Source organism: Odocoileus virginianus, chromosome 30, assembly GCF_023699985.2.
Source record: "Odocoileus virginianus isolate 20LAN1187 ecotype Illinois chromosome 30, Ovbor_1.2, whole genome shotgun sequence".
NCBI classification, from domain to species: Eukaryota; Metazoa; Chordata; class Mammalia; order Artiodactyla; family Cervidae; genus Odocoileus; species Odocoileus virginianus.
In genome coordinates this window covers 33,049,091-33,071,750 of record NC_069703.1, presented here as the reverse complement: position 1 = coordinate 33,071,750, position 22,660 = coordinate 33,049,091, and the positions used below count along the sequence as shown (strand labels likewise).

Below are 22,660 nucleotides of genomic sequence, written 5' to 3'. Positions count from 1 at the left end.
TGCACATTTTCATCTTTAATGGGAGTGGCAGGCAATCCATGTGCCCCAGGAGACCCGGGGAAGTCCATTTCCTTGAAAGAATGTATCCACCACCTCTGCCCTTGACCACAGGCCGGAGAGTCAAGAGGACTCGATTCCGCACGTGGCAGGCGCCTGGCAGGTCCTCTAGTGAAGCCCTGTGCCCCCCTTACTCCTCTGGTTCCCCTACTTTGGAATCTCCCCCTACATTCCTGCCTGCCTTTGCTCGACAGGACTCACTGCCTTACATTGCATTAGTTCTCGCGTTGGACCCTAGTCTCCCATCTCCCAACTTTCACCCAGGAGCGCTGTCTCAGCCCTCATCAGCCTACAGAGGAAGGGAAAAAAGGAAGAGCGAAGGGAAGGTCAGAAGGTGCTTGTGTCTACATACTTTACACGTATGATCTCATGTAACCCTCATGTCAATGCTTGGGGGCAGACACTGCTGTTATCCCCATATTATAGATGAGGAAACTGAGGCTCAGAGAGGTTCAGTAACTTGCCCAAGTCCCATAGCTGTTGCTGTTTTATTTATTTATTTGGCTGCACCTGTTCTTAGTTGCGGCATGTGGGATCCAGTTCCCCAACCAGGGATCAAACCTGGGCCCCCCTGCGTTGGGAGCATGGAGTCCTGGCCCTGGACCACCAGGGAAGCCCCCCGACACAAGCTGTTAAGTGGCAGAGCTAGGATACAAACCCAGGCAGTCTGACTCCAGAGCCCACACTTCTGAGGTGATGCTGTCTCTCTGCCTGGAGCTTATTGGTGATGTATTGACACCTGCTGTATACTCAGCTTCCACCCCCCCAGCGACCTGGAGCCCATGAGATGGCTAAACCCGTTGGCTAGGAGGGAGAGGGTGGGATTTGACAGGGCCTCCCCTCTGCAGGGTGCAGTGTCCGAGCAGGGAGGCCGAGGCCGCAGAGCAGAGAACAGCTCTGGGTGGTGTCACTGGGCTTTGCTTTGAGGTCGGGGAGGCCAGCCCACCCACGCCTGGCACCATTGTCTGGCCCGGAGCGGGCGTCAGGACGGGAGTCCCGAGGGAGTGACTAAGCACCGGAATGCAGAGCACACGAAGGGGTGGAGGGTGACGGAGCGATCGGGCGAAGGGACGCCTGGAGCTGCAGGAGACCCCTCCCCCATCCCGCCCCGGGGAAGCAGAGGCTGGCCAAGGGCACGGAGGGAGGCGGGCACGGGCACTCTTCCCCTGGCAGCTAAGGGGGCCCACCGTTCAGCTGTCCCTGCCCCCGTGGGCAAGGAGGCGAGCAGCTGGGTTGGGGCTTCAGGGGTGACACCTCGGGCAAGTCATCACCTCTGCCCCGTGCAGAATGGAGGTAACGTTCCCTGCCTCTGGTCCCTTGTGAGGCTGTCGAGAGGGTTGGGAGGAAAGGAAGCCTGTAAACTGTAAAGCGCTGGTTGAGCAGATGTTGTTACTCTGGAGCAGGAGGAGGCCTCCTGGCTCGAGGGAGGAGCCAGTCTGGGCAGGCGGAGGGTCAGGCTTTGGGCCACGGCGGGCCTCGGGCCACCTGGGCTGGGGCGGCGCTGGCGGGCAGCTGGCAGATGGGAGGCCCGGCTCCCGGGTGCTGTGTCCCCGCGTGAGGGCCCGTCCTGTGACCTCCTCTCCTCTCGAGGCTGCCAACCTGTTGTTTGCTTGGGAGGCCACTGCTTGGCGCAGCTCCGGGATCCGGGTGTCTCGGCACTCAGCCAGCTCGGAGCCGGGGTGGGGGCCCCCGCGCCACCTTCCTGCTCCCCCAGGACCCTGCCTGGAGCCTCAGGTTCTCTCCTCCTATCCCCCGGGCGGCCGTGAGACCCCAGCCCATCTGTCAGCCTCCCCGAGCCTGCGCTTTCTCGTCTCTGACTTGGTGTGACGATACCAGCCTCCATCCGGGTTGTTGTAAGGATAATCGGGCATCAAAGCGCTTGGCTCCTCCACCCCCCGCCCCGCCCCATTCCCCCTGCCCTCGACGTGCCCTCCTGAGTCCCGGCTGAGGTCAGAGGTGCCTGGGGAGAGGTGATCCAGGAGCAGCCACGTCTGTGTCCCCCACCCCCACCACCCCCCCAGGGGCTTCCGGAGGAGTGGGCCAGCCTCTCAGAAACTCGCCCACGGCTGCCCCTGGCCACCTCCCCTGGCACCTTTGGCAGGGCCAGGGGCAAGCAGTGCAGGATGGTTGAGCTCTGCAGACAATGGGCCTCTGTGGCCCCCGGGGGCGGGGGCAGTTCCAGGGTGGCCTCTAATCTCTGGTTTTGAGAGATTAGAGTCCCTCAGACCTGATTCTGTGACTGGGGGACAGGCCGCCTGGCGGGCCCCCTCCCGAGGGCCCTGTCTCAGAGGACTGAGGGTCTGCAGGGGGAGCCCTCTGCACCTGTCCTCACTGTGACGTCTGCACCTTTCCCCGTCCCCTCGCCCCCCACGTGTGTCGCCAGGTTGGTGGAACCAGTGGGTCTCATGGGCACAGGGGGACCCAGGGAACCCTGACCTCTGGTCACCAGCGATGGGCTGTCCTGGGCTCCTTAGGTCCCAGCCCCTAGCCCCCCCGCAAACCCATCTTGGCCGAATGTTCTTGGCTGGCTGAACCCCTCTTCCGCCCCCGCGAAGCCCCCCCAAGTGCAGCTTCCCAGCTTCCGTGCGTGCTGTCCAGCCCCTGCCTGGCTCCCCGTCACAGGCCTCCCGTCTGGGTGGTCATGTGTCACCTGTTCTGACCACCAAACTGTCCCTTGAATTATTTTTTTTCCATTTATGATTATTATTTTGAATTGGAGTATAATCGCTCTGCAGTGTTGTGTTCATTTGTGCTGCACAACGGCCTCAGTCGGGTAGGTATACCCCTGTGAACCTCCCTCCCACCCTTCACAAGCCCCCTCCCCACCCCCAGGTTATCGCAGCCCCGGCTGGGCTCCCTGTTCCCTGCAGCAGCTTTCCACCAGCTCTCCGTTTTACACGTGGTGGATGTGCATGTCAGTGCGTTCTCCCAACCTGTCCCCCCTCCCATGTGGGACATGTGTGTCCACGGGCGTCCATTCTCTGCATCTGTGTTTCTACTCTTGCCCTGAACCTTAAACAGGTTCACCTGTATCATCAACTGAATTTTAGAGCCTGGACAGTTTATCAGGCGGAAAAGAAGGAAAAAGGAGCTCCCGGCAATGGGCGAAGCCTGTGCAGAGACTCCACGGTGGGAAGCAGGAAGCGGCGTGGCTTGTCTTTAAAAGCTGCCTGCAGCCCAGCCAGGTGAGGGCAGGAAGTGGGGGTGTGTGGGGATGAGGCTGGGCGAGTCCGCAGGGGCCAGGCCCACAATGGGGGGTGCAGGGAGGCTCCATTTGGGGCAGTTCTTGCTGGATGTCCAAAGGGCCAAGTCCTCCTCACTGGATACCCCAGCCACCTCTCTGGTGCCCTGAAGGGCGGGGCTGTCTGGGACAGTGTCTAATAGTAATAGTAATAATAATAATACCACTACTTCTGCCGGGCTTACTCTAATCTGTGGCTTAGGAGGTGGCTACATCCTCTCTCATTTTATAGGTCAAAGAAAAAGACAGAACCCCCTGCCCCCGCCCCCCACCCCAGCTCTCCACCTGGTTAACAGGTGGGAAGCGACCAGGGCAGCATCTAGTCCCCTGTCCTCCGCCTCCCCCATCTCCCCGGTCACTCTGGGTCTGACCTGAGTTTTGTGGATTCCGCCCTAAAACGCACCCCCGCCCCAGCCCAGTGCAGCATCTGGGGCCCTGGACTGGGGGCAGCCTGGTTCTGGCTCCCCAGCTCCTCCCGCCTTGCTGGGTGACTTCCAAATTGTTGTTTAATCTGTCTGAGCCTCAGTTTACCCTTCTGGGAGTGGAGGATCCTAGTGACTGCCTTATCTCCCGCTCCAGTTCCGCTTGAGACTCCCGGGCGTGAGCAGATAAAGAGGGCTTTTGAAAAGTACAGAGAGCTGCACTCACGACACCGCAATTATTATTGTTACCTCAACGTGGAGATAAGGGAGGGGGAGGCGGTGCAGTGACAGTTGCCAAGAAACCCGGGAGCTGTCGGCAGGCTTCCGGCCTGGCCCATCCCGCCTGGGAGCCCGCCGCACCCTTTTGAAGGGGAGATGGGCACGCCGAGGGGGAGGGGAGCCAGAGCCAGCTGGCTGCAGGCCACACACCTGTAGGGCCTGATGGTGACCACGGAATGTACCTGGCCGGGACTCCAGGCTGGCTCCGGCTCTCTGTGTGACCTTGGGCAAGTCACCTCCTTTCTGGCTCCCGCCTATTACTGTGTCCAGGAATGTCCTGTCCCTGCAGGCAGGTGTCCAGGCCAGACAGGCCAGGATTGGAGCGGGAAGATGCTTGGTGGCGGCCGGAACCAGGGGCTGCGATGGGGGGGCCGCTGGGGGCTGGGTGACTTGCCCAGTCACTGGGGACAGCCTGCCTTGCGAGCAGCAGCAGAAGCCTGAGCTAGAGGAAGCCCTGGCACTGCCCTTTCCCCGGTGTGACCTTGGGCTTGCCTGTTAACCTCTCCGAGCCTCAGTTTTCTTATCTGGAAGAAGGCTGATAGTAATGCAACCTCACAAAGCTGCCGTGGGGATTGAGACAGGGCCCGTGCAAACTGCAGAGTGCTATGCAGATATGACTGCGGTCCTGGCCGGGAGAAAGGAGAAGTGGGGCGAGTTGCCTGTGTCCCCGGTCAGCCCCGGGCGCCTCCCAGCTGCTGCGTGTGTGGGAGGAAGGTAAAGCATTTTTAAGCTGAGCCAGGGGGACTTCCCTGGCAGTTCAGTGGTTAAGACGCTGTGCTCCCACTGCAAGGGGCACAGGTTCAGTCCCTGGCTAGGGAACTAAGATCCCACATGCCATGTGGCATGGTCAAAAAATTAAAGAATAAATAAAAAATAAACTGAGCCAGGCCATAGGGTCAGGAAGGTTTCCAGAGAAGTAGGGAGGGGCAGAGACTGGGGGCTGCATGTGAACAAAATGATGGAGACCAGGAGGAGACAAGGGTGCGATGGGAGGGCAAGGGGAGGGACAGATTCAGGTTCATGAGAGGGAGGAGTACGACCAAACAGAAGGAGGAATGCAGAGATCACAGGCAGAGGAGAGGGAAGGGTGGGCCGGGAAGGTGGGGAAGGAGTGTGTGAGAGGTGAGGAAGGATGAAAAGAGGAGGAAGAGGAAGCATCAGGCCGGCAGAAGGGAGGCAAGCGGCTGGGTTTATTCATTTCTCCAAAGGTATTTATTGAGCAACGGCTGTTTACTATGAGCGACTGTGCTAGTCGCTCAACCGTGTCTGACTCTTTGCAGCGCCATGGACTGCAGCTCACCAGGCTCCTCTGGAATTCTCCAGGCAAGAGCACTGGGGTGGGTTGATAGTATAGTGGAGCATGAGGGCAGCATCTCAGTCCGAGGTTCAGGGGTTCGATCCTCTGTATTTCACTTACCGTCAGCCTGACCTTGGACCTGCTGCTTAACCTCCGTGTCTTAGTTGCCTCCTCTGAAAGATGAGGATTAAATGAGGGATACAAGTGAAGCCGCTTCAGCAGGGTCTGCACACCGTTCGCCCTGTATCAGCACTGGCTGCCGTTGCCGTTGTTACTGTTCCTTCACTGATACAACCTGCTGGGTCCACAGGCCTGCTCGCCCATGCGCCGAAGTCCGGATCCTTGGCTCTGGAGTGACAAGCCTGGGTTCAGATGCCTGTTCTGCCTCATTAACTGTATGACCTTGGGCACACTAGTACATCCTTTGTGAACCTCAGTTTCCTTGTGGTGCGAAGCAGGTAGTTTGGAGGATTTTCCTGGTGATTCAGTGGTTACGACGTCACACTCCCAGTGCAGGGGGCCGGGATTCGATCTCTGGGTCAGGGGACTAGATCCCATGGGCCGCAACTAAAGGTCCCGTGTGCTGCAACTGAGACTGGAGCAGCCAAGTAAATAAAATAAATATTAAAAGAATAATAAAAAAGCAGGTAGTTTTTGAGCACCTGCCTCTTCAGGGAGCTGTGAGGATTAAGAAAAATCACGGGAGACACAGGGAGGCTATGGCTTTGGTTTTTATGGCCTTTGAATCCCTGCAGGGCTGGGATGGGTGAGGGCAGGCAGGGCCGAGAGCCTCAGACCTCCTGCTCCGTCCTCATCCCAGAGACCCTCCCTGGCCCGGCATCTTAGGGCCTCGGCAGTGACCTTGTAGGTTGTTGCCGGTGAGGGGGAGACTCAGGCCTGCCGGGAAGCGGAGAGCTGAGGGGCCCCGGCAGAAGCCAGAGCCCGCCTGCCTTGAGAGACCTACCGAGGACTGTGCCAGCATGAGCAGTCCTGAGTGAGAGAGGCAGTGGGACACGGGGAAACTGAGGCTGGTGCGAGAAGAGGAGTGTGTTAGGGAGCTGCTGCCGGGCTGACCGGCAGTGGCCACAGCCAGAGCCTTGGAGTGTGGGAAGCATCAGACAGAAGGAGCGCATCGGACTAGCTCAGTCATGGGCAGACACCTCCCCTCGGCAGCCAGAGCTCCCAGCATAGTGGTCCTCACGGTCAAGGGGACCCAGCATCCCCTGGCTTCAGCTCTCGGACTTCCAGGTTCTGCTGTCCATCCTGCTGGCACTGGCCCTGATTGGTCTAGGGCATGGGCTTTAAATTCTGGCTCTGTCACCCGCTTGCTCAGTGATGTGGCTTCATTTTTCTGAGCTTTAGTTCTTCCATCTGGAAAAAAAAGGGTTTGTTTTTTTTTTTTTTTAACAAACCCCTTTTGGTTTACAAACCCCTGGTGGTTTAGTTTAGTGGCTAAGGCTTCACGCTCCCAATGCAGAGGGGGGGCTCAATCCTTGGTCAGGGAGCTAGATCCCACATGCTGCAACTAAGAGTTTGCATGACACCCTAAAGATACCGCATGCTGCAAGGAAGATCGAAGATCCTGTGCACTGCCACTCAGACCCAACGCAGCCAAAAAAAAAAAAAGTACATATAAAAAAGGGAGGGATAAATAATGTCAACCTCCCTGCAGAGCAGTGAGGATGTAATATGCCTGACACAGTTCCAGGCACTCAGTCTGTCTGCAAGGTCCCCGTGGCAGCCTCAGTGGAATGTGTCTGGACCATTTCTGCAGGCCTCTCTCCACCCACCCCCGCTTCCCAGTCTCTCCCCACGTCACCGGGCCTTGTGATCTACAGAAACCCGTGCGGAGGCCATTCTTTCTCACAAACCTTTAATGCCTACCTACTGCCAACATTCACTCATTCACCCACTCATCCATTTAACAAATACTTAATGAGACCCTGATGTGGGAAGGCAGAGTTTACCACGAATGAATGAATGCCAAAGAAAGAATTCATTGAGTGAACACCTTCTAGCTGCCCAGGCTGTAGGATGCAATTTTTTTTTTTCTGGAAACCAAGGCTGAGAGGAGTATGTCATTGGTTTAAGGTCACACAGCAGGTAAGTGCCTGGGGCTATCTCCCCTACAACGATGTCGTGGGCCTCAAATGTCACTGCCACCACATCTGTCCTCTGCGTCAAGACTGCCCATGTGGGGCCCCCGGGTAAGAAGCTAGCCCACTGGGGCTATGGACAGTCCCTCTGAGCCTTTCTCCCTGCATAGCTGGGCCCAGGTGAGCCGGGAGGGGACTCAGAGCTTCCTCAGGGTCTCCTTCCTGGGCCCAGTTTCCACATCCCCTTCCCCTCTTGGGGCGTGGCGGTCCCAGCCCTGACTCAAGCGGGGCCGTGGGCTGAATGACTCACCCTCCCAGGAACCAGCCTTGGTTCAGGGACTGGGGTGGGGCAGCCGCCACGTCAGGGTGGCCCTCGGCGGTGGGTGGAAGCCGGGCCTGCTTGCCCAGCCCTGAGCCACCTGGGTCCCGGCAACCACTGGGCACTTCCTCCCCTTGACCCCAGAGGCGGCCTCGTCGGCAGGCTCTCTAGGGTAACAGGAGCTGACTTCACCCTCACCAGACCTGCTCCCGTTCCTCGGGAGGGTGCGGGTGTGGGCAGAGAGTCTGGGCTTGGAGTCGGTCAGGCATCACACAGATGCTGGTTCGGCCACTGACTCGCTGTGAGACCTCTGCATACCTCTGGGTCCTCACCTGTAAACTGGGAATACCAGTGTGATGACAAGTCTTGTGCCCTCAGGCCTGAAAGAGGGGCTTGGCAGGGGGCCTGGCACATTGTCGGCCCAGTGAGTGTCTGTTGTTATTGTCGTTGGTAATAGCAATGGCCCAGGTAGCCTTTCAGCCTGAAGGATACTGTCTCCCTAAAGGCTCAGGGACGGGTATACCTTGCTTAGTCCAGAGGTCAGGGCTTAGCCCTTTTCAGTAACCCCCAACCCCTGCCTCAGTCTTCCCATCTTTAGAATGGGCTATGGACATCCTCTTGGCTGGAGTATGGGTTAGGGAGGCCTAATGGAGAGTTTACAGGGACACTTTGTCCATATCTCTGATCTCTGGGGAAGGTTGGAAGTCCTGGTCACCTCCTGCCTGCTGGGGAACCCAGGTTCCCCTCTTGCTTGAAATCTGTCCCCCTAACATCCCCAGTTCTGAGAATAGCTCTTCCTCCCGAAGTTCACAGATCTCCCAACCTGGGGCCCTCCCTGACCTCAGACTCCTCTTCTCTTCCAGGAGGAGTGATGGGCAGAACCAGCGCTTCCCTCAGGCACTAGACCCGCCAAGAGTGGACTCAGTCCCCTCCCAGACTGCTTCATTCCACCCAAAGGTAGGTGCTCGCCTCCCAAGGGCCCCCGTCTGGAGGACCCCCACCCAGGGCCAGGAGATATCTAAGAGTGACTGCTGTGCAGAGGTGAAATGTTTGGGTCCCTGCGGCTTGGAGTTTAGCTCCCCAAGGGGACACCACCCCTCACCCCTGGTGACCTAACACAGTCTCAGAGGTTGAACCAGGTCTGTAGCAAGGTTGGGGGCCAAACAGCTGGGAGTAAACTGGCCAAATAGTTCTTCTTCCTTATCTTCATTATCAACATCACCATCCATTTCCTCATCTGTAACTCGGGTGTAATGAGAGTATCCCAATTCACAGGGCTGCTTCTCAGAGTAACCCTGTGGAGTGGGGGAAAGTGTGAAAAAGGGAAGATAAAACACTGTGCATAATATCTGGCACAGAGTAAAAGCCCTGTAAATGAGGCTATTCTTGTTGTTATCGTCAAAATCAAATGTTTGCCCAGCACATGACCTGTGTCAGCTTTCTGCTGGGTGCTGAGGTGCTGGAAATCGATCTGACACAAACGCTGCAGTCAAGGAGCTGTGGTCTGGTTAGGAGATAGATAACTAGACAGCTTCTGCAGGGTGTCCAATACCAGTAATAACCGCTAGCATTTACTGAGATTTACTACGGGCTAAGTGGGTTCTTAATGTTTTACATGCAGGATCTCATTTTGTCCTCAAACTATAGCTACTGTGGACTTACATTAGTACTCTTCTTAGTCCCATTTTGCAGATAAGAAAATCGAGGCTCAGAGAGGTTAAGTTACTTGCTCAAAGACACACAGGTAGGATGTGATGGGTCCAGGACCAGAACTCATGTTATCTGCCCAGAGTTCCTGGTCTGGTGGCATTTCTAATGCAGAGGGTAACAAGCTCTCACTTTTGTAGTACACTTTTCAGATCCTAAAGCATGTCCATAGATATCATGCTTCCAGTCCTGTCATCAAACTGTGGGTGGTAGGCATTCTCGAGATAAGGATCCAGATGCCCAGAGAGGTAAAGTGGTCTTCCCAAGGTCACACAGCCAATAAATAGCAGACGCAGGATATGCCAAGCTTCTTGCCCAGAACTCTGACCTGGAACAAGGGCCAGGAGGGGTGTATGGCCAAGGAATAGTGTACTTTTGGGGGATCACCACCTCCAAGGGGGTCCAAGTGTAGGTCCTAGGGACTATATCAGGGGGTCCGTGAGATCCTCTCCTGCTGTCTATGCCTGGGCAACAGCCCAAGACTGGGCCGTGTGGACCCTGGGACTTGGACGGGAGCGACTCCATGGCAGCTGGGTTCAGAAGTGAGGTTCCCAGTCCTTGTCTCCCTAAGCATCCGGCAGGAGGCCCGGGTTCACTTTCCCTCCCTGCGCCTCAGTGTTCCCATCAGAAACATGAGGGTCAGTGGAGCCCGTCTCCCTGAGTCCTGCCTGCTCAGGTTAGCCCTGGCCTCTTGCCCAATTTGGCTGGAAGCCTCCATTTGCGCCAACACAGGCTCAGATGGCTGCAGGCTCCAGACCGCCCCGTCCCACAGCCCATGGCCTCCCCAGGATCAAGACACAGTCGATGTATTGTTCTCCTTTGACAGGACAGGAAGCCGAGGCCCAGAGAGACTGAGTGATCCATCTGGGTCCCCAGCAAATCAGGGAGGGGTGAAGGGTCCCAGGTCTGTGACACGTTCTCCGTCCCCCTCTCCCGGCTCTGCTCACATTAATAATGTTGATGGTGGAGCCAGTCCGAGGAGCAGGTGACCTCTGTGCATCAATGGGCAAAGCCCTGCCCCTCCCTGGGCCTCAGGTTCTCATCTATAAAATAGAGGGGACAGTTTCTTCTCTACCCACCAGGCCCGCTTGCAAAAGGGTGATGACTGTGAAAGTAATCTTGGAAAGTTGCAATCAGGAAGTTGAGTGATGATGAGCCTCATTATGTTCCCAGGGCAGGAGAAAACACCCAGAAGGGACATCTCTCTCTCACTGGGAAGCCGCATTGGTATAGACACAGAGCTACCCAAGGCACCCCTACCCTGTTCCCTTGTAGGGGTTTTTCTACTCAAGGATTTAGAACTCTGCACCTGTTTACATATACAGCCTACCCACACCTACATACATGGGCACATCCGCACGTCTGCAGATGTATGCAGACTTACACATGTGCACATGCATGTATATACAGATACACATGTACAAACACACCTAGAATGTCCACGAACACACATCACACCTGCTCTCAGAGTCACATGCACACACAGTTGCAGGCACGCATGTGCGCAGTCTCCACTCCTGGCACACACACATCTCCACTGATGCAGGTAGCTCTTGCCTCCTCCCCGTGTGGGAATGAATGTTTCTCTGGCTGCATTTTGATGGGTGCCCGGAAGCGCTCAGGCCTGAAAGTGCCTGCATAAATCAATATTTGCTGCTGTTAATTATTAAAAACAAAGCTACACCGTGTCTGGAACACACATCTCCAGGGTTCCTGCCGGCTTCCTGGGCTCCAGCCTGACCCATGGCCAGGTCTAGGGGAAAGGAAGGTGCAGTACCTTCCTTCCAGGAGCCCTTGGCCCTGAGATGGAGAGTGGTGGGTAGCTGCCAACAACTCCTTCAGGAAGCTGAAGAGAGGTGGGGTACTGAGCTGGTGGGCAGCCCTGCCCTGTAGGATCCGAAGCAGCTGGTGTGGACTTGGCCACAACTCAGGAAGCAATTACTGCTTTCCCAGCATCTGTCTGGGGAGGGGGTGCTGCGGCCCTGCCCCCACTCAGAGTGGCAGACACAATGCAGGGTCAGCTGGAAGGGCCTGCGGAGGCCTTGTATTTTGCAGATGGGGAAGCTGAGGCCTACAGAGGTGGCAGGAACTCACTCAAGGCAACCTGGCAAGTTGTAGCAAGGGCAGAGCTAGAACCGACAGATCCTGAAGTCCCCTCCAGGCATGGGGCCTTGGCAGCCCCTGTTCCTGCCCTCTCCTAGGGTCAGGGGCAGTAAAGGACAGGTATGGGCCTGGGGCCTGGGGAAGCCAGGGTACCAGTTTGCCTCTATCAGGTATTGGTGGGGAGGGAGGTAGATTCCTAGTTCTGCCTTTTCCTAGCTGTGTGACCTTGAGCAAACGTTATCTCTTGGAATCAGTTTTCTCTTCTGTAAAATGGGGATGACACTCCTACCTCTTGAGTTGTGGGGAGAGGATCAGACTTGCAAAGGGTCCAACATTAAGCAGCTGCTCAAGAAAACCCCTCTGTCTTCAAGCTAAGCCTCCCATCCCCGCCGCTTCCTTCCCGACTTCAAAGCCCAGCTCAAGAAGCCCATCTCTGAGGCCCTGAGGCACAGTACCCAGAGGAGATTAAGTTCAGTCGCTCAGTCGTGTCTGACTCTTTGCAACCCCATGGACTGCAGCACGCCAGGCCTTCCTGTCCATCACCATCTCCCAGAATTTACTCAAAGTCGTGTCCATGGAGTCGGTGATGCCATCCAACCATCTCATCCTCTGTCGTCCCCTTCTCCTCCCGCCTTCAATCCTTCCCAGCATCAGGGTCTTTTCTACTGGGTCAGTTCTTTGCATCAGGTGGCCAAAGTATTGGAGTTTCAGCTTCAGCATCAGTCCTTCCAATGAATATTCAGGACTGATCTCCTTTAGGATGGACTGGGTTAAGAGGGGTTAGAAGAAGGACGTTATAGGAGGCCAACTAGGGACGCACCGGACAGACCGGGTGCTCCGGTGTCCGCTCGGGCGCCGGCAAGAGCGCGCAGGCGCAGTGTCCTGGGCCCGTGCGGGGCGGGGCCTCCCGTGTCCCCGCCCCGGATGCACGAAGCCCCGCCCCGTCCCCGCGCCGCCCGTACCTGGCGCCCCGCCCCCTCAGGGCCCGGCCGCCGAGCGAGCCCAGCGCAGGCAGCGCGCCGCCGGAGCCCGAAGCCGCGAGCGCGGAGCTCGGCGCTGCGGAGACTCAGGCGCGGCTCGCGCGGGCCGGAGCCGGCCGGGCCAGTGGGAGCGACGCCGGGGTCGGGGGGCCGGGGCCGGGCCGGGCTCGGGATGGCGCAGCCGCGGCCCCTGGCGCCCCCCGGCCGTCCCCGGAGGGGATCGTTGCCTGCAGGGGCCGGCTGGCAGGTGAGGACCGGGGCGAAGGCCGAGGGGTGTCCCCCGAGAGACAGTTCGGCCCAACTTCTTCGGAGCCCGGCGGGCTCTGTCCCGAGCAGGGCGGGTGTGCGAGGCTCCGTCATGGAGGGTGTGTTCGCTTCTGGGCTGACACCCGGCCACCGCGGCCACGGGGCACACCCCTGCCCTGGGGTCCCAGGCCCTGGGCTCTTTCTGCAGCTGCCTAAGCAACAGAGTGCCGTGGTGGAGCCGTGGCTCTGGGCCAGAGGGGCGCTCCGTGTGTGTGTGTGTGTGTGTGTGTGTGTGTGTGTGTGTGTGCACGCGCTCGCCTTGGGACCACTTCATCCGTCCCCCCCCCCCCCCCCTTAACGAGGGGTCTGAATGTCACCGTGTAACTGCTTGGTGTCCCTGGGCCGCTTGGCTCCCAGCCTTCCCCGTGTCTGGTACATGAGTGAGGCTGGATCTGTGGTGTCACTTGTTGCTACTCGCTCTAGGTGACAGGTGACATGTGTTAGGTGGTGAGACTCCCGGCGCCTGCTCCTGGTGAGGTCACCCCAAGTGGGGTGTCCTGGAGGATACAGGTGCCCCGGAATGGCCAGCGCTGGGCCTGTGCTGGGTTGAGGCTGTGTGGCTCATTTGGGCACACAACTGCTGTTGTTTTCCAAGGTGCAGCACATGCTGCTTGTTGTACAAGGTGTTGGTCGACAGGCGTGTTTGTCTGCCGGGACTGTGTGTCTGTGGTCGCCGCCGTCGCTGCCTGTGCAATTGTCTCTCCCAAGCTCCCAAGTGTCGGGTGTGGCCGCGAGGGCCGTGGGTCGCCCACCTCCTAGGGACACCTATTGTGCATTTTCCAGGGTGGGCATTTCTGTGGGCAGGCCTCACAGTGGGGTGCACGTGGGGTGTCCGTGTCTCGTGATCTTTCACAGAGCTCTGTCTGTGGGTGGGAGGGGGGGGTTCAGACCCAAGCCCCACATCCTTGGCAATTAAGCACTCCCCTAGTTATTGCATGCTTTTTTTCTTTTTCTCAGAGTGCTGTGGCATCAAGTCTGCCGTGTCTGTTACGCGGGGTGTGTGACTCTGCTGGGGAGGGCGAGCTTGTGGGTGGGGGTGGGGCTCCGTGGCTCCACTTCCATGAGCAAACCTCCCTGCGTCTGCAAGCGCATGTTATTGTGTCTCTCAACACAGGCTTGAGAGCGGTCGTGTGGTGTCTGTGTAGCTTTATGTGCAATTACTGGTACAGTCGCACAGATTTTCATATGGGTAAGGCTTCCCAGGGGGCTCAGTGGTAAAGAACCCACCTGCCACTGCAGGAGGCCACTCGAGTTCGATCCCTGGGTCGGGAAGATCCCCTAGAGACGGAAATGGCAACCCAAGCCGCTCCAGTATTCTTGCCTGAGAAATCCCATGGACAGAGGAGCCTGGTGGGCTATAGTCCATGGGGTCTGCAAAGAGTTGGACAGGACTGAGCGACTAAAAGCAAGCACAGCAAAACACAGGGGTGGGTTTGCCTCTGTGTGTGTGACTCCTGGGGGGACATGGACCTCTGTGTGTGTGAGGGAGCGTGCTGTTGTGCAACATAGGACACTGACATGCGTATGTGTATGTTCGTGTGTAGCTCTGAGTCAGAAGTGGTGTACACAGACCTGGTGGATTTGTGCATGTGGGTTTCTGGGTGTTTGCTTTCTTTGGTACAGTGAGACTGTGTTTAAATATTGGTGTGCAGGCCTATGTGTGTTTGATCCAGAGAGAGAGAGAAAGAGGGCGTATGTGCTTCCTGGTGCACAACCCCACGGCACACGTGTGTGTGAGCTCCAGGGTTGCCCCCACTGGGCAGCAGGAGCCGACTGAATTGAGGCCTTGAAGGTGCTGGGGGAGGGGCGCCCTCCTAGAGACTCCGGGGGCTTCCCAGGCCCAGCCCCCAGCCCCGCCAGCCATCAAGGATGCCGCCTTCCTGGAAGGCTCGTAGGGAGTTGGCGCTGGAGAGGCCGAAGCTGCCAAGCACAGCTGGCAGATGGCTGGATTAACCCCGTGTGTGCCCAGGCTGGCCTCGAGAGAGCCCGACGGCTGTGTGAGAGGGAGGAGGGGGTGTGTGTGCACGCACATGCAGGTAGGGGAGAGTGTGTGTGCACTCACACACAGGTAGGGGAGGGTATGTGTGCACTCACACGCAGGTATCGGGCCAGCGGGACAGCTCAGCATCCTCTCTCGGTCCCCCGCCCCCCCGCCAGCCCCCAGGCCCACACTGCTTGGTGGGGAGGGTGGGGTCCTCCTTCCAGAGGTGGGTGGAACCACCAACTCTCCCCAGGATCCCAGCTGGGTTCATCTCTGGAGCTGCAACCTGGGACTCCTCTGAGGGGCTCGTGGGCCAATCCTGGCACTGCCGCTCTTGGGGTGCGTCTCTCCCTAAAGGTCACGGCCCTCTTGTCTGAGGTCCTCCTTTGGGGCAGAGAATCAGTTGGGAGGGCTGCCTGGTGAGGGTCCTGGGCTCTGGGTGGACGACCCTGGGCAGTTGGTCAGACTCTGCCAGTCCGCGGCGCAGAGCCCCAGCCTAAACGGTGTCCCTTTGGGTCCCTCTTGCTGCTCGGACAGGTCCCCGGGGTTGGTCAGAGTTGGAGGACCAGGAGGGCTGCGGTGGGTGGAGACACCCTGGGGACTTGTGGGGTCTGCGGGGCCATCCCAGCACTGACTTGCTCTCTCCATCTCTGTTGCAGAACACAGATCTGTTTGAGATGATTGAAAAGATGCAGGTGAGGTGGGCTCTGAAGCCTGTTCTGGGGAGCCACGGAGGGGGCTGGGCTGGGGCTGGGGGGTCGGTCCTTGCTATATCTTCAGCCCTACATCTCTCTGAGGACTGGCCCGGGAGCTCTTGCTGACCGTGCCGGGAGGAGACGGTGACGGTGCGGCGTCCAGAGCTCCCCGTCGGGGTCAGAAGAGAGGCCGGGCACTGATAACGCCCAGCTCCCTGGCTGACCCCGGGCCCAGGCCCCACTTGGGTCTCCCCAGCTCCCATTCCTGTGGAGGCAGCCGGAGTCAGCCCCTCAACCCGCCCCCACCTACATAGAGCATCGCCTGTCTCCCAAGAGCATCGAAGGCTCTGTAGGACCCCCATGTGGAGCGGGAAGAGGGCACGGTGCAACCAGAGGCTGGGCTGCAGGTTCCGGGGAGGGCATCCCCCATCCCCCTGCCTGCCCCCTCCGCTCCTCTGCTCTGGTCTTCCAGGCCCCTTGCCTGCTGTTTGGCTCGGGTGGGTGTTGGGAGGTGTGGGCAGGGGACTTGAACAGAGCTCGGGAGCTTGCCTGAGTTTGGTTCACCCTTCAGACCCGGTCCCCCGCCATCTTTCTGTTTCTCTGCCTCTGAGTTTTCTCGTCTTTCCGTTCCCACCTCTCCCCCTCCTTCTCTCCCTTCCTCCCCGCCCTCCTTCCTCTTTTGCTCCTTCTCAGCGTGCATCTGTGTAGACGCGGCGGCCTCCCTCCCCAGCTCCTGCATCAGCCCTGCCCCCACTCCCAGCAGCGGCCAGCGCCCCCAGCTGCTGCCCGCCTCCCTCAGCCCCAGGGCCTTCTAGGAGGGCCTGTTCTTCCGAGGCCAGCCGGAGGCCTGGGTACCCAGCACCCTGCCCTGGGAGCACCCACCCCTACCCCACCCCCACATCACCATCTACCTGGAGAGGGTGCTGCCTGCAGCGGGGAGCGGCCCTGCGCTGGGCATGGCAGGGCTGTGATGGGCTGTGCTGCCTTCTCTTTGCAGGGAAGCAGGATGGATGAACAGCGATGCTCCTTCCCACCACCCCTCAAAGTAGGTCTGGATGCCAGTCCCACTCCACCTTTCTGGGGGCGGTTGGCTGAGCAGCGCGCTCCCAAGGGCTTGGAGATGGAAGGGGATGGGGACGGGGGAGGCAGGCCCCCTTTCTAGGAGTGGGAGAAGTGACGGCCCAGTGGAGCAGCCAGCCCAGGAGAACCAAGCATCCTTTCCTGGAGCAGTCTCTCTGCTGGCCAGATGCTAAGGCCAAGGGGGACGCCGGGCACACCTAGTCCCTGCGCTCTGGGAGGCCGAGATGGCGGAGAAATCCTTGCTTGCTATAGACCTGGGGCCCTGATTCCACTCCTCCTCACCCGCTCTACCCCGCTGTAAACTCACCCTGCCTCTCCAGGCTTCCCCCTTCCTAGAACTGAAGCCCCATCCCTCACGGCAGCCTGCTCTAAGAGGTTTTCCTTGAAGCCAGCTACGATGAGCAGTTTCAGGAAGATGCAGGCCCAGGACCCAGGAGGCGTGTGCCCCACCCCGTGCCTTGTAGCTCCTGCCTGGGAAGGCTGGGGGTGGGGGTGGGGGGCAAGAGATGGGGAGGGGGTGGCCCTTCCAGAGGAGACTGCCAGGACACTCAGGACTGAAAGGCACGTATGGAGTTTCTTTAGACTCAGAATTTTCTTGGTGTGGGGGCTGCAGGGCCCCTCCTGATAGGTATCGAGCTTTGTGGTGGGTGACTGGGGACCCCTGCCCTCCAAGAAGACCAGTGGCTCCTGCAGGAGTGGGCCCGGGGCTGCCGGGACAAGGGCTTTCCTGGGCACAAGGCTCATGCTTTGTCCAGAGCCAGCTGCTCAACGTGTGGTCCTCAGACCAGCAGTATCAGCGTCACCTGGAGGGCAGGTTGGCATGTAAATTCTTGGGCTCCACCCAGACCCACAGCCTCAGAAACTCTGGGGGTGGGGCACAGCAGTCTGTGTAACCAGCCCCCCAAGCATTCCCATGCACTGAGGCCCACCGGTCCAGAGGTGTATCTTCTGGGGAGGCAGTGAGCCTCCTTTTCCCCAGGCAGAGGGGGGCCCAGCCTGCCAGCACTCGGTGAGCTCAGCCTGCCCCAGCCCCTGCCTCGTGGGGCCACCCCCCAGCCCCCCACCGTGGGATGGGGAGGTGGGAATACAGCCGCATCCACTCCTCCCGCCTGGGGAGGCTGGAGGAAAAGGGTGACCTCTGCCCTGCCCTGTTTTGCAGACGGAGGAGGACTACATTCCATACCCGAGCGTCCACGAGGTAAGCAGCCGGAGACTCCACAGGGCCCGTCTCCACCCTGAGCCTGGGAGATGCTCTCGCAGGGAGTCCGGACACCCGGGTCCTCCTCCGCGTCACGAGCCTGACTGCAGGCCTTGCTGTGGGTGCTGGAGCCTCTGTTTACAGGCCCAAGACTTCAGAGCCCATTCGAACCCTTAGGCGTCTGAGCCCACACGCCAGCCTGTCCCCACACCCACATCCTCCGAGGCTGTGTGTGTCTGGGTTGGGGCCTGCAGGGGGAGGAAAAGGGTTGCAGGAAAAAATTGGTTTGGTTTGGCCAAAAAGTTGCTTTGGGTTTTTTCCATCCCATCGTCTGTAAAAACCTGAACCAACTTTCTGGCCATCCAAATAGGTGGGAGGGGGCCCTGGGTGTGAGCCCGGGACCCTCAGAGGCTCCGGGCTGTCCCCTGGTACCCCTCAGCCGTGGCAGAAGTGGCTCTGGGTCCGCGCTGGGGGGTGTCCTGGGGCCCCGAGGTGCGGGGTGAGTGGCTCTCAGCTGCATGCTCCCTCAGGTCCTGGGCCGAGAAGGGCCCTTCCCCCTGATCCTGCTGCCCCAGTTCGGGGGCTACTGGATTGAAGGCACCAATCACGAAGTCACCAGCGTCCCAGAGACGGAGCCGCTGCAGTCGCCCACGACCAGGGTGAAGCTGGAGTGCAACCACACCGCCCGCCTCTACCGGAAGCACTTTCTCGGCAAGGTGGGGAGGCCCGCTGGGCTGGGGGCGCTGGGCTGGGGGGGGGTCACAGCCCAGCCCTGGGGGTGGAGGCTGGGCTGGCCAGCCGTCCCGGGAGTCCAGGGAGCGTGCGTCGTGGATTCACTCATTCAATCAGCAAACACGGATGGCACCAAGGCAGTGTGATGGCATCTGGTTAGCAGAGTCTGCCTCTAACTACGTGGGGCCCCGGGCAAGGTGCTTTCCCCTCTGTGTGCCTTGGTTTCTTCATCTGTACAAACAGAGAGGGTGGTGATTCCCACCTCGTGTCTTCAACGCGATGATATTTGTGAGGCGTACAGAAAGGCCTCTGGTGCCAAGCAAGTGCTCGGTGAGCAAGTGATGAGCACCAGCTGGGTGCCCGGTCTGGTTCTGGGCACTAGCGATGCAGCAGCAGCGATGCAGCAGCAGACAAAGCAGCTCCAGGCCATGCGCTCAGGCAGCTTGAAGTGGGGAGATGGTAATGCCGTGGGGTGACCCAGACGGGGGCAACCCCTACGCCACTGCCCGCCCCAGATCCGGGATGCTGCCCCGTACGGTGTGTGCTAGTATCACCCAGCTCCTAGGCGGATGCTGTTGGACGAGGCAGTGGGAGCTGGGGAGGAGGTCACACACCGGGACCACACTCCAGGCACCATCAGTTACAAGTGAGGTGGCGGAATGGTGCGTGGGCTCTGGGGCCTTGTGACCCCGGGGGCGCGTCTCGACTCCTCCGTTAATTCATGGCGTGACCTTGGGCAAGCTGTTCAACCTTCTTGAGCCTGTTTTCTCATCTATAAAAATGAGGATGATAAAAGTACACGTGAAGCATCGAGAACCATGCTTGGCCCATAGTAGGTACTCAGTGAAATGTTAACTGTTATTACGTTTTCATAATTAACTCTGGATATCAGGACTGTCCTGATTTTTCCAGAAGAGGAAACAAGAGGCTCAGAGGTAAAGTGAATCGGTTCAGGTCACACAATTACTGAGCTCGGAGCTGGACCTAGCTCTGGCTGACCTTCCATTAAGCCATGCTGTGGGAAGAGTCTGGCTTCCCAGGTGGCGCTAGTGGTAAAGAACCTGCCTGCCCATATAGGAGACACTAGAGACGCAGGTTCGATCCCTGGGTCGGGAAGATCCCCTGGAAGAGGGTGTGGCAACCCACTCCGGTATTCTTGCCTGGAGAATCCCATGGACAAAGGAGCCTAGCAGGCCACAGTCTATAGCATCGCAAAGAGTCAGACACAATTAAAGAGACTTAGCACACACATCGTCATTTTCCTGGCACTCGCACACATGCATGTGTGTGTGTGTGTGTTTGTGCACATGCGGGAAGGAGGCACAACTCTCTGAGGTGTTGAGGGGCTGCGTGTACTGAGTCTGGGTCCAGGGCGTTGGCCTGATGCTGGTGGGTATGGGTGCTAAAGTTGGGGGAAAGGGTGACCGGAACCAAACCAGCAGGCTTGGGTCGGGAGCTATTGCCTGGGGACAAACCCACAATCCCAGAACCGGGCAGGGGATTCCACCCATGAGTGGCGGGCGACCTGCACCCCACAAGCCCACTGTCCAGAGGCTCTTAGTTGGTGGGACCTGGGGGGCTATGTGGACCGAGCATACAGTTGGCACTCAGAGGAGTTTGCTGACGGAGTGATGAGTGACAGCGGTGAGTGACCACTCACCATGAAGGTGCAGCCGTGAGCACCAGAGGATTGGAAGGGGTACAGGTTGGGGGTTCCTGGAGGAGGTATAATGACACGTGGGCCCCGTCCTGGCAGAGGTTAGGGTGACTTTGGCCTTGACCCCCTGGGACCCTGAGCCCACTCTCCTTGGGCTTCTCGGGCGCTGGCCGGGGGAGGGGCAGTCTGGGGGAATCTCCCCACCCTGAGGACTTTGGTGTAGCCCTCCTTTCCAAGTGCCTGCCTCTCCCTTTCTGCAGATGGTGCCAGGCATTGGGGGGGTTTCCATTACTGTGTACCCCAGCAGGACTGGGGGGTCTCTGCCCCAGGTCCCCACAGACTGCGCCTGAGCTGTGGATGTGTGGGGTCCATCCCCTGGCCCTTGCATGTTTTTCCTCCTGCCCTTTGAGTGCAGCTGTTTATATTTAAATAGGACTTCCTTCCTCAATGATGACTTCTGGGGCGGGCGTGGCTGAGGAGCCAAGCTGGCAGGAGAACGCAGGGCCACGTGGGGTAAAATCTGGCACCCCGGCCCGTGGCCTTGGGGCCTCCCCACCTGGAGGTGGCAGCTCTGCCCTGCTCTCCAGGGGTGCCAGCCCTGCCGCAGTTTCCCCTGGGCCCTGGGGAGTATTTCTTCCCAACCTCCTGGCTTCCCAGGTACAGCGGCGGGAGGGTAGGAACCGGCTGGGTCAGCCGCCCAGCGTGTTCATGATGTTTCATTTCCTGATTTCCTGAGTCTCACGGGTCCTGGCTTCTGGGGCCACAGAGCTAGGGGTTGAACGGTCAGTCAACATGTTTTTATTGAGCACCTACTGTGTGGGCTTCCCAGATGGTGCCGTGGTAAAGAACCCGCCTGCCAGTGCAGGAGACGAAAGAGACACAGGTTCGATCCCTGGGTCTGGAAGATCCCATGGGGTAGGAAATGGCAACGCACTCCAGTATTCTTGCCTGGGAAATGCCATGGACAGTGGAGACTGGTGGCCTACAGTCCAGGGGGTCGCAAAAGAGTCGGACATGCCTGAGCGCATGTGTGTGCACACACACAGACACACAGACACACGCACACACAGACACTGTGCTCAGCTCGGAGAAGGGCAGGGGCTGGGAGAGGCCCTGTGTGTGCAGACGTGGTCCTGACTTTGCTGAGGACTCAGAGCCGAGGTTACTCCAGACATTCAGGAACCCCTTCTCTGCTTCGGACCCTGTCTGTTCCAGCCCCTGCCGCCTTCCCACAAGATAGTTGGCCTCACTCCCATTTTGTAGACTAGGAAACGGAGGCACAGAAGGAAAGGTGACCTCAGGTTGCCCTGTTGGCCAGCAGCAAAGCTGGGATTTAAATGCAGGTCTCTTTGAGAGCGTCTCTGGTGGCTCAGAAGGTAAAGAATCTGCGTGCAATGCAGGAGACCCAGGTTTGATCCCTGGGTGGGGAAGATCCCCTGAAGAAGGAAAGGGCAACCGACTCCAGTGTTCTTGCCTGGAGAATCCCATGGACAGAGGAGCCTGGCGGGCTACAGTCCATGGGGTTTGCAAAGAGTCGGACACGCTGAGCGACTCACACACACGCACTGTCTGAGGCAGAGTGTGCTGTCAGCCCGGGCCCCTGCTGCCTGGGGAGGGGCCCCCGCCCAGGGGTGAGCTGGCCTTCTGGCCGGGTTCTGGAAGCCTCAGGCTCAGCCTCGCTCGCCCCCTTGGTCCCCGTCCCCCCACAGGAGCACTTTAACTACTACTCTCTGGACACCGCCCTGGGCCACCTTGTCTTCTCACTCAAGTACGACGTCATCGGGGACCAGGAACATCTGCGGCTGCTGCTCAGGTGAGGGCGCGGCGGGGGGCCTGCGGCAGCTGGGAGGGCCGCGGACTCGGGGTCTGTGAGCCCGCCTCAGTTTACCTGCTCCTCTCGTGGAGGCCCAGAGAGGGCCAGCGATTTTCCTGAAGCTGCACAGCAAGTCCACGCCTGAGCCAGGCCTGGCCCCACCTCCCCTCCGGACCTCCCGGAGGTCTGCCCCTCCTGGTCTTACTGGCTGGGGCGGGGCTCCCGTCTCCCTTTCCCCCTTCCTCACCCCTCAGTGTGGGTTTTCTTCTCCCAGGACCAAGTGCCGGACATACCATGACGTCATCCCCATCTCCTGTCTCACTGAGTTCCCCAACGTGGTCCAGATGGCAAAGGTGAGGCCTCTGCTCCATCAGGCGGAGCCCTGCCGGCAACCCCCGTGGGCCCAGAGCTGGGCTGCGGCCTGGCCCCTGCAGACCCTCGGCTTTAGCCCCAGATCCTGGCCTGGGTGCTGTGGCCTGTCTCTGGAGCCTGCCTCTTCTGTGTTCCCCTGATGCCCGCACGCTGGCTGTGTGTTTGGGGCACTCTTTAGGGCACCTTTTGGAGACAAGGGTCCCCAGTTCTCCCTACCCCATTCTGAGTGACTGTGAGCCTCCAGGCCTGCTTCAGCCTTGACTGCACGCCTCTCTGTCGTCCCGCTGTCCCCCGCCACCAGACTTTGGCCCGGGAGGCCCAGACG

General features: G+C 59.1%; 1 protein-coding gene across 10 annotated transcripts in view; it reads left to right on the top strand.

Annotated features, from left to right (window-relative positions):
* Nucleotides 1-22,660, top strand: part of RAP1GAP (RAP1 GTPase activating protein) — a 67,152-nt gene that overhangs the window by 28,679 nt on the left and 15,813 nt on the right. For 4 of the 10 annotated variants that reach the window (XR_002310099.2, XR_011484739.1, XR_002310093.2 and 1 more), the window contains 7 exons: nucleotides 8,575-8,668; nucleotides 15,448-15,483; nucleotides 16,481-16,528; nucleotides 17,723-17,761; nucleotides 18,292-18,477; nucleotides 21,860-21,963; nucleotides 22,238-22,316. Coding sequence is in view for 2 of the 10 variants with exons in the window: in XM_070458874.1 (XP_070314975.1) it covers nucleotides 15,466-15,483; nucleotides 16,481-16,528; nucleotides 17,723-17,761; nucleotides 18,292-18,477; nucleotides 21,860-21,963; nucleotides 22,238-22,316 (474 nt within the window). In the remaining 8 variants the exon portion in view is untranslated. Of the gene's footprint in view, nucleotides 1-3,123; nucleotides 3,243-8,574; nucleotides 8,669-12,520; nucleotides 12,749-15,447; nucleotides 15,484-16,480; nucleotides 16,529-17,722; nucleotides 17,762-18,291; nucleotides 18,478-21,859; nucleotides 21,964-22,237; nucleotides 22,317-22,660 lie in introns of those variants that run through there. The other 6 variants (XR_011484737.1, XR_011484736.1, XR_011484738.1 and 3 more) reach the window with 4 other exon arrangements.